General features: G+C 34.2%; 2 protein-coding genes across 4 annotated transcripts; one reads left to right on the top strand and one right to left on the bottom strand.

Moving 5' to 3' along the window:
• Positions 1-260: 260 nt before the first annotated feature.
• LOC110693045 (chaperone protein DnaJ-like) lies at positions 261-5179 on the top strand. 3 transcript variants are annotated; one of them, XM_021870166.1, is made up of 6 exons: positions 261-885; positions 1360-1437; positions 1596-1671; positions 3388-3461; positions 3597-3667; positions 4782-5179. In XM_021870166.1, exons 1-6 carry the CDS (start codon positions 841-843, stop codon positions 4834-4836), a joined length of 399 nt encoding a protein of 132 aa, XP_021725858.1. In that variant the 5' UTR covers positions 261-840; the 3' UTR covers positions 4837-5179. The 3 variants fall into 3 exon arrangements, with proteins under 3 accessions (XP_021725858.1, XP_021725860.1, XP_021725859.1); XM_021870168.1 differs by having other exon boundaries at positions 262-885; positions 1305-1437; XM_021870167.1 differs by having other exon boundaries at positions 263-885; positions 1310-1437.
• A 4795-nt stretch (positions 5180-9974) lies between these two features.
• LOC110693044 (putative gamma-glutamylcyclotransferase At3g02910) lies at positions 9975-11108 on the bottom strand. The gene has a single exon (XM_021870165.1). The coding sequence runs from the start codon at positions 10911-10913 to the stop codon at positions 10353-10355; it is 561 nt and encodes a 186-aa protein (XP_021725857.1). The 5' UTR covers positions 10914-11108; the 3' UTR covers positions 9975-10352.
• Between the last annotated feature and the right edge of the window lie 254 nt (positions 11109-11362).

The raw sequence follows: 11362 nt of genomic DNA, 5'->3' as shown, positions 1-11362 counted from the left end.
AACTCTTTCATTAAACACTTTATCTTCATCTCCCCTCTTTAATTCAACCTTTTTATTTTCTCTCTTTGATTTTAATCCCTCCATCTTCTTTCTATTAAGTCTTATTTTAAATTAAAGTCCCAAAATTTTATTTCTTTAATTATGTTTTCAGTTACATATTACACTCATAATTATTTATTGGTATTTCTTCACTCATCTCTCAATGCAATTTTCTATGAACAAGCTGTGCATTGCACGGGCCGGAAGGCTAGTTATGTATTAAAATATCTTCGTTTTATATTATTTGCAATATTTTTTAGAAAATTATATTTTAATCTCACGGAAACGAAAGAAAATTGAGAATGGAAGCCAGATCCTCCAAACATGCATAGAGGATAATGAATTAATTACACAAAATACAATTAAATATGAAGGAGATTTTTTTTTTTATTTTTTTTTCCCTAATATTTCAGATTGGAACAACATGTTAAAAAATAATAATAATAAAAAAATATGGAGCAACATGCGCCGCACGTGTATAGTAGATAATGGAATTTTTTAAAAAAAAATAAATAGTGAGTGAAATTTTAAAAAGAAAAAAAAAAAAAAACTAAATAAATTCTTCTCTCTTCAGTACCTCTTTCCTTCCCTTTACAGGCAAAGCTACAAGCCTACAATCTCTGAGAAATCCTGCGTTTTTCCGTCTTTCCTTCCCTTTACAAATCTAATTTAATTACCTCTTTAAATTATTTTTTCCGGGAAGAACAATAATTTAATTTAATCGCAGTAAAAATTCTCAAATGAAGTGTGTAAAGATTACAACTTTATTAGATTTAGAATATAACATAATCTCTTCTTCAGATGGAACACAATGATTACACTTCTTCTAACACCACCACTTACAAGGTATTCATTCTATGCATTTTAATTTAATTACATTTCTAAAAATTAAATTAATGTTCTTGGTTTGATGAAATTATATATTTCTAGTTAGATTTTTAATGGAATTGTATTGTAAGCTGTTCAATTTATTCTGGGGTTTATCTGAATTTTTTTTTTTTCTTGCAAAATTTGATGTAAATTAGGTCAAGAATGTATAAATTTGTGTAATTAGGGTGAAGAAAGGAAGGAATTTTGAATGATAAGCACATATCGTGAATCTTTCTTGAACTGGGTTTTTATGTTGGGGCATTAATCTTCCTCATATTTGACTTAATTTCAGTTTTCTTCTGTATATTTCATATGATTTGATTTAATGTGTAATTGGGTTTGTGTAAATTTGGCATATTTGTTGTTATAAATCTGAAATTTAACTTCCGTTTAAGTTTAGGGTTGTCATTGCTGTGAGATGTTACCTAACTGGGATTAATTATGACAAAGGATTATTACAAGATTTTGGAAGTTGATTATGATGCATCGGACGAGGATATACGATTAAGCTATCGAAAGCTGGCTTTGGTGAGTTCAATCCTATATTTGAACCTATAATCCTATATTTGAACTATCGATTAAGTAGTTCATTTTGATAGTTTATTGGCATTGCTGAGTTCATGAAGTTTTTGCTTCGAAATTTAGGTGTGTTGTTATGCTCACATTATTCAACATTGATTTCACAGAAATGGCATCCGGACAAGCACAAGGACGATAGTGCTGTTACTGCCAAATTTCAAGATATTAACGAAGCTTACAGAGGTATTCTCTATGCTAATTACATTATACTAACAAGGTACTTGGAATTGATTTGAAACCACCAATCCATTTATGCATTTGACCGTGACATTATCCCAATTGTATAGTTTATGGGGAGATGTATTTCTTATTCATTGATCATTTGATTTTCTTATAGTGCAACTTTCTTATGTTTTTTTAAATACTACCTCCGTTAACAGTTATTTGCAACGAAAGGGACATGCGCGGACTCCTAGGCGAAAGTTTTAAAACATGATTATTGAAATACAAGGGTAGTATTTAAGTATTAATCTAATTTTTTAAAAACCACAATTAACCAAAATCAATAAACCACCAAACTCAGAACCCAGATACACCACCACCACTGAAACCCAGAACCCACCAAAAACCACCACCACCGAAACCCAAAACCCGCCGAAAACCACCACCACCGACACCCAGAACCCACCGAAAACCACCACCAACAAACCTACTGAACCCACCACCACCGAATACCATCAAAACCCATTGAAAACCACCAAAATCCACTAAATACCACCACTGAAAACCACCACTATAACCTATCGAAAACAACCACCAAACCCACTGAAAACAACCACCAAAACCACGAAATCCCCAATCAAACCACCCCCTTCCCCCCACGAGTTGAATTAATCCCAACCACCACCACCACGAATTGAATTAATCCCAACTACCTCCATAAAACCCAACACCACCTAGACCACCCACAACACCTACGAAAGCTTGAACACCACCTAGACCCCCGACACTTAGATCCACCCACGAAACCACAAAACCTTGACCACCATATCCACGATACTCGTGCCGCACAAAACCACCTCCAATTTTAGATCTCCATGGAAGATGGGGATGATGAAGGAGGAGTGAGATTTTGATGGTGGAGGAGAGAGATTTTGATGATGAAGGAGGAAAGAGAGATTTTGTTGATGAACCACGAAGGGTGAGTGAGATTTTGATGAATATGATGATGAATGAGGAGTGAGAAATGTGATGAACTAGATGAATGTTGAGAGGTTTGGTTTTTTTACAGATTTGATTTTTTTTCTTTAGAAGATTAGATGAGTTAAGTTAGGGTTATAATAGAGTATAGTTAGTGAAATAATTAAAGGAGTAAGTTGGTTAAGTGAGGGCAGTTTGGTCATTTCAAACAAAAAAACTTACCAAAAGAGGAAAAAAATCAGTTTGTTGCACATAATATATAGCACCTGTTTTTGGTAAATGTTGCAAATAACCGTTAACGGAGGTAGTATATAATTAATTTGTGATTAAGTTGGCTGAGAGAAGCTGCATTCTGTTATTAGTATATGATTTCATTGTCACTGGTAATGCCATTTTATTGATGTCATTGACTGTTATTTTGTTAATTTTCGTTCTTAGAGGAAAATTTCCGCCCAATCAACACAGATGTATGTCCATTGTTAATTTGATCATTCACTACTACTCCTTTCAAAACCAATGGCTGCTCTTGTTCGCTGTATTTTGGTCATTCTGTGCTCGTGCTTTTTTGAAACAATGTTAACTGCTACTTCTTTTCCAATGTTCCTGGACTAGTGGTCATGATTGAATCATCTCTTGAATTCCAGGAATTTTTTCTTGACTAATTGTCACCCTGTTTTCTCTATGTATTTGAGTATGTTGGCTTTCTGCTAAATTCTCATTTCTCACTCTTTCTTTTGTTCATCTGTTTTGATTTGTCAGTTTTGAGTGATCCTACAAAACGACTCGAATACGATCTAAGTGGGGATTATGAGATTGATAAGTACTCTCTGCCGGTAAGGTTATCTGTACACTTAAATTTTCTATTTGAGACTTAAAAAAATTTATATGCTTTCTGTGTTAATGGTTATTGTGTGAGTTATGTTTGTTAATTGGTATGACTAATTCATTGATGTTGATCCTGAATCCAGGAATACCTTGCCAGGTTCAAAGGAATGATACTCACCTGCAATGGTCTTGGCATCAATCACTCTTCACTTTGGTATGACAATGCTAAATTTACTCTGGAATGACTTTCTTTGATTCCAAAAAATAATTCAGAGTAAAAAAAATTCAGAGTTCTTTTTTGCTTCCTCTCCTGTAGATTTGGAAATTTTCAAATATCCTATTAGCTTAGCAGTTAGCAAGTAGGTAATCAATCACCTAGCTTGGTAGTTCGACGAAAGATGAGTTTAATTTTTGTGATTGGGCATGGTGGTTGAATGAGTATTGGACTGTTCAATGACTGAAATTTAGTAGTATATGGCTGTTAAACGTCGTTTTATTTACTGAAAGAAAATGGAATCAAGGGAAGAAACCAGCTCAACTAAATCTATCATTTTGTATGTATCCTAGTTTTATCTAAGAAGAAGAGGTGTAGGTATTTTCTCATGACCAATATCTTACGTAGGGCTTTAGTTCTAGAGTCAAGACCATCTCTGATCCTTCATTGCTGCCAGGTTTATGCACTCTGCTTTTGACAAAGTGTAATCTTAAAAAGAACTTGAAATCCAAGTAGAAAGTATAATGAAATATGTTCATCGTGAGACACCACAGTGCATGGTAGCAAAGGCAATCATTCATGTTGGTTTACCTGTGGCTGTTTGTTGTAAATGTTCTAGATGATGTGAAGGAACTGCTTGTGTTTTTTCTGTTTAGAAGTCAACTGGCTAGAAAATTTATCAAACTTATGTTGAAACTCTTATGATTTCTAGCATTAGCTCTTGTGGTGTGGATTGGGGACGAGTATCTTTACTATGATAATTTGGTGGTTACCCTTTCTAGTGCTATGATTGTGTCATATATCCACGTGAGGAAAGCCGCTAAGGTTGTGTCATATATCTACAAACAAGTAATTTAGTAGAGGTGGTCTCAACATATAGAATTAATTTCAATAGATTCGGGGATAGTCTTTTTTGGTGCATATGCATGTTTTCCATGACTTTTACTCACCGAAGATTCTTAAAAGGAGATTAAAAATTCACTCATTAGCAATACAGATAAGACTAGAAGATCTTTTGATGAATGATGTGCTCCAGATCTTTGTGCACCCTATTTCTCCAAGGTTTCCTAGTTCCCATTCTTTCCAGTTCTCATCCCATTTTTATTTGTTGTAGGTCTCATAATCATCACCTCAAGGAAGCAAATGAATGTGAAGACGGTAAAGTTTGAGTGTCCTGCCATTTTTTTTGTTTACCAAACTACAATTACAAAGAGTGGAGTCCTATGATTAGTCTATAAACTTAGGAGAGGGAGGGGTCGAGATGAAGGACCAAGTTGTTGTTGTACTTGTACAATAGTAAAAGAGAGTTGTTAGTATTTTGTATCTCAGGGCTATTATGGTTTGCCCAGCATGTTAGGGATTGCAAATGGCTTTTAGGGTAGTAATGCTAAGGTGCAGTAAATGCTTTGCGAGAAATTCATTCTTCACTGGTGTCTTAACAATCTATTGCTCTCAGTTGAGCTCATTCTCTTGTACTTATGAAATAAAGATGCCCTGAAAATAGCACACAAACTTTTCTGTTTTATTCTGTGTTGAATGAGAAAAGAACATACTTCAGAACTAACGGTTTAGCTTAGGTGATGCTGTTAACCGTCGTGGCAATGATGCAAGATCTGTTTTGAAATACAACTTCACTGATTGTAAAAGTCTTGATAGAAAATCAAAGGAGCATCGTCTCCTCGATTTGGGTCGATAAGATCTATACACGCCATATGAACCATAGATGACACCAGACTCAACTCTAATTTGTGAAATATCTATGGAAGGTCATGAGTGACATCTTTTAGAGTTTTGTAGGGGTGAACAAAATCTAAGCGAATAAAGAAAGTTGTATCAAAAGTTTTGGTAATGGTTAGTAGGACCATAAGTATCAAATACAAGATTGGTTATCACAAAATATGCCTTGGAAAATATCTACCGCACAAAGTTGGAAGTTTATGTAGCAAAAGTAAAATGTGACAAACTATCTTCAAACAAGAGGGGTATAAATTGGATGCAAGTCTCAAAAATCAAATATCTTCCCTATAAAATTGTGGTGCAGGAATTTGTTTTGAGAGACCTAACTCTTGCTCTAGGTGCAACAATTCTACTTGGTATTAATTGCTAATTGCTATCAATGTTTTCAAATTGTGGACGAGTTACTAGAATACCTCTTATCATTCGATCCCACCTTAAAAAGTCATATGCAACTGTTGTATAAAATGTCGTATAATTTTCAATTAATTTAAAAGAGAGGAGTCCACAATGACCGGTTGCGCAACCGAGTAGGAAGAGTGGAGTCTTTTGGGACGTCCATGGGTCATGCCTCTGGAAGTCCAGAATGAGCATTTTGATTTGGAAAGAAACTGGCTAGTTAATACGGTGGAGTTAACTACTACAAAGTATGAAGTGCAGAGTACAATAATTAAGAAAATATTTTAGTATAATCCAGATTACTAGAATGATTCTACCTTCACCCAATGATGATATTCTTTTTTTTTAAAACATAATGATATTCTAATAATAAAGAGAGATGACATTTCTATAATCTATGCATATAATTTTACAACTTTACGTAATTGAAAATGGCTTTCAATTTTTTATTTTATTTTATTTTATTTTAATTTGCATTACTTTACGTCATCATTCTTTTTCCTGTTTATTTTATTTTCTTTGTTTAATTAATTCTATAATATTGTCCTATTCACATTTACTGAACTAAACTAAATTGATTGGACTGTACTGAATAGAACTAAACTGAATAGAGTTAAAATAAATATTTTGTGAAAGAAGAAAATTAGGAACTGAATTGAAAATAAGCTGAAGTGAACAACAGACCCTCATTTATTACATAAAGTATTACGAAACATATGAAATTAGTTTTTTGTATGCTAATCATTTTTGTACCTATTACTAATAAATTTTTTAAAATGAAGGGTGTTGTTAACTTGTTGAAGTATGTGCGGGAACTTTATTTTACAATTGTAAATTAGAAAAAGAAATACAAGTATAATGAAAGTCAGAGGTAGAACTTTGAATGAATCTATTCCTTGGTTAATTAATAAATTAATTTGTTAAGTTAACATTTTAATATGGTGGACTGGAGGGTAGGGACTATAAGGACTTAATTCTTCATTCTTAGAGAATTTAGCTTTTCAAAGATTCTAGTGGCCAAACTTATTTGACTTGATCAAAGATTGAACATTATACTCAATTATAGCTTTTCAAAGATTCTAGCTTTTCAAAGATTGAGTATTACCACTATATAGTACAAGTAATGTTTAGTGGTAGAGGTAGCTTTTATTAAAAGTTAAAAATATTAGCTTTTTGAAGATTAATTTATATACTTCGTATGTAACAGCTAACAATTACTTGCGGAGCTAATAGCTACTGCCATAGCTAACATCCTAGTTAGTATTAGGATAATTTGTAAATTACCATCCAAAAAATAGACCAATTTTGATATAACCACCCAAAAAATATTTTATTTTAAATTACCACCCATTAAATTAAAAAAACGCGCATATTACCACCCATTTAGAATTTCCGGTGGAATTTCCGTTAGTGGGCCCCACTTTTTTTTCCCTTTTTTTTCTTCTATTTTCTAGCTTTCTCACTCTCTCTTCTCGATTTTTTCACTCTTCTTCTTCCTACCTTTTTTCTTTCTTCTTCCCAACCACCACCACCACCATTCCATCATCATCATCATCATCAACAACAACAACAACAACAATAACCATACTACAGTACTACTACTCCCTTCTTTTTTTTTTTTTTTTCTGCGTTTACCAAACGCCCCCTTATTTTATACGAAGTACTAATCATATTGAGGCTGTGATGATTTTGTTCTTTCCATTGTTGTCAATTTCAATTTGGTATTGTGTAGGATAATAGTTTTTGAGTTGGGTAATTTACTCATTTGGCTTGGCAGCAATTTAATTGAGATGGCTTGGCTGCAATTATGAACCATTACCAACATCATCATCTGCAATTATGAACCCCACCAACATTCCCATTTGCAACATCTTCCACCCCAACCAAATTTCCCACCCCATCGACATTCCCATCCGCAATAAATCGAGGGGATTGGGGGTTTTCTGAAATTAGGGTTCATGCTTCAATTGATTGGGGGTTTCTTAAATTAGGGTTCTTATTTTAATTGAATTGGGGGTTTTCTGAAATTTTGAGCAAAACCAATTATTACAAAAGTTGTTAATTTTATACAGCTGATATATGGAGGGAATTGCTTCTGTTTTTGCGCTTCTTGCGATGGCTGGTGCGGCTGTGCGAGGTGGAGGAGATGGGTGGGTTGGTGTTGTTTGCGTGAGGATGGATGTTGCGAGATGAAGCAGGGGGCTGTTTTGGGCAGCAATTTTCGGTGGTGGTGCTGGGGTTAAGGGTTGCCAGAGGTGGTGTGAAAGGTGGAGCAATGGTGGTGGTGGTGGTGGTTGGGAAGAAGAAAGGAAGAAGGTAGGAAGAAGGAAAGTGAAAAAATCGGGGAGAGAGTGAGAAAGCTAGAGAATAGAAGGAAAATAAAGGAAAAAAATTAATAAAGGTGGGGCCCACTGACGGAATTTTCACCGGAAATTCTAAATGGGTGGTAATCTGCGCGTTTTTTTTTAATTTAATGGGTGGTAATTTAAAATAAAATATTATTTAGGTGGTTATATCAAAATTGGTCTATTTTTTGGGTGGTTATTTACAAATTATCCTTAGTATTATGATATGTTGTAGATCTTGTAATAGGTATATCCTTGTAAAATCATACGCACCTCGGTACAATCAGTGTATAGTGAATTTCATTGAAAGTTGGTGATTTAGTAAAAGAGTTTAATGTAAATTTATTAATTATGTAAATGCTTTAAGCAAGGCAAATAGAGAGGCCAAATTCTAAGAATAAGTAGCGTAGGTAGGGGTAAAAGTTCGGTTTTCGGTTTGGTTTTTTGCCCAAACCGAAACCGAACCACTTTAATTCGGTTTCTGTATTTTTTAAAACCACACCGCATCACTTTACTTTAGAATCCGAACCAAACCAAACCATATTCATTTCGGTTTCATAATAAGAAACCGAACCAAACCGAATTTTTTGGGCCTAATTTATTTGGGCCAATAATCTGCAATTTTTTTGGCCTCATTCATCAACAAAGCAGTATTGTAGTAGCATAATATCATTAACAAGTTCTAAAACTTCTAATTCAACAAGTTTCAACTTTTAACAAAATCAAATCAAAACCAATCCATACACATAATTACACAATTTTTAACAACAAAGTAACAAAATCAAACCAACCAATTCATACAAACAAGTTTTAACAACATAATTGAACAAGTTTTTAACAAGAACAGCATCAGAATTGCAAAAGAGCAGTCATACCAAACCCCTACACAACGACCCTTTCCTCAAATTTGGGTTTCAAAGTCTAATTAGACCATGAAAACACTAGATCTAGTGTTTTCATGGTCGAATTTGACATGAAAGCCCTTTAGTTGATGCCCTTGATGGAGTTCGAAAATCCTCGAAAGGTTAGTCGATGGTGATGCGAATGGAAGGTGGAGAAGTGAGAAGAGAAAAAGAGAGAGAGTGAAGGGGGAGAAGTGAGAACTAAGAACTGAGAACTTGAGAAGAGGAAAGGAGAGTGAGTGAGAAGACTGAGAAGATCAGAAGAGGAGAGAAGGGTGAAGCGTGGAGCCGCGGAGAAGAGAGAAGAGGAAATGAGAGAATTAGGGTTTTTTTTTTCATTTATATACTTAGGGTAAATCTGTTGGGCTAGGGTTATTTTTTGGGTTTGGGCCTATATTTCGGTTTGGCTCGATTTTTTCGGTTTTTCACTTTCTCAAACCGAAACCGAACCAAAAACCGATTTTTTTTTTTTCAAAACCGAAACCAAACCACCTTAAAAAAAAAAACCAAACCATATTTGTTATTCGGTTTGGTTTTCTGTTCGGTTTGGTTTTAAATCGAATTTGTTTCACCCCTAAGCGTAGGATAGTTAATGAGTCTTTTCCACCTTTTGGGGGTGGGAAGTTGACTTCTTAACTCCTTTGTAAATGTAAATGGTGCAAACAATATTTGTAATTTTTCTCTTGAATTATGCACTTAACACTGTGAATTGCAACTTGCAAGTGAAGAATTAATAATTTTAGAGCACGGATTTAATATGTTATATTTACAAACATAATTGATAATCAAATAATACCATAATGTGCTATGCATATACGAAGTATTAAGTACATTAATTTTTTTTTTTAACGAAAGTACATTAAAGATTAATCAATATTCACTACTCTCTCCTTCTTTAATTAGATTTTCATTTCTCTTTATTATATGAGTAGTAATGCATATAATAAAGAAACGAAGTGAATACTTTAAATATGCACTACTAAATGTCTACAATTTTCATCTTACACTTCTCACTTTTTTTTTTTCTAACAAGACACATTCTTCCTTTCACTTAAGTGTAAAATAAACCATATAAAATCAAAATCTAAAGAGAGTGAAGGATATTTTAAGTGGTTAGAGATTTCCTTCCGATTTCACAGGATCGATCTCCACCCCGCCCATGCGGGCGATGGGGCTCTCTAAAGACCATAAAATCCAAATAAAAACACCAATCGAAAACCAACAACTGGCAAACATTTTAATTTTTTTCCCTTTTTTTTATTAAAACGAAGGAAATATGACTAGTAGCAAGGAGAAATCAGTAAATTAACAAGAATTATTATTATTAGTCGGAGAAGAAGAAAGAAAACGAGAAATATGTTGAAGAAACGACACATTCTGAGGACGATCTTGACGCTTAACATAACCCTTAGCTTCCTTATGAGAATAACTCACAAACCCAGCCTCACCATTCCTCTTCCACATCTCTTGTGCATACGATTCATCCGCGTAATACGCCTCTGCCGTACCCAAATCTATATCTGGTAAACCCGCTATCTCAACCGGCAATCGCTGGTAATGACCGCGGGAGACACCTTCAAGCTCATCGAGGCGGGCGAGGCCCGTCTCCGATACAGAATACACCTCACCCCATACCATGTCACCTTTTCCGGGGAGGTTCAGAAGGAATGGCACCCTGTATGGTCCACATACTAAAGGGTACTTTTCTGCGGTTCGGAAGGGTCCGATGTAGGTTGAGTCTCCGGCCGCCATTAATTCCACCATTAATCGGTGGTTTGAGAATCCCTTTTTTAATGTTCCGTAGGTGAAGATCAGTCTTCTTTTTCCTGATTTTACTCCATTGTTGTTGTTATTGTCTGCCCCCATTGATTGATTGATACTAAGGGAGAGGATTTGATTAAGGTGAATGAATGATTTGGGATTTTTTTTGGTTGTTGGAGATAATTGTGGAAAGGAAGAGTATTTTTGTTTGTGTGGTGAAGAAAAGACTATAGTTTGATGAATTAGGTTATTTATATGGGAGGTGCTTTAATAAAAACTAAAATAATTATTTTATAAAACTTAAAAAATACTACCATTAATATAACTATACATAGAAAAAAGATTTTGACGTACTCCCTCCATCCCAAAAAACGATCCATTTTGAGTTGATTTTGCGGATATTAAAATACTTAATTTACAAGTACAAATGTATAGGACAACACAAGTCAACAAAAATTTGCAAATACAAATATATGGGAAAACAAAAGAAAAATTAATGGTGACAGAAGAGTGAAAAAAAGTTTAGAAAGTTAGAGAGGAGATGACACAAATAT

This window comes from Chenopodium quinoa, unplaced genomic scaffold (assembly GCF_001683475.1).
Source record: "Chenopodium quinoa cultivar QQ74 unplaced genomic scaffold, ASM168347v1, whole genome shotgun sequence".
NCBI classification, from domain to species: Eukaryota; Viridiplantae; Streptophyta; class Magnoliopsida; order Caryophyllales; family Amaranthaceae; genus Chenopodium; species Chenopodium quinoa.
The sequence above is the reverse complement of the archived record's forward strand: the minus strand, read 5'-3'. Positions and strand labels throughout refer to the sequence as shown.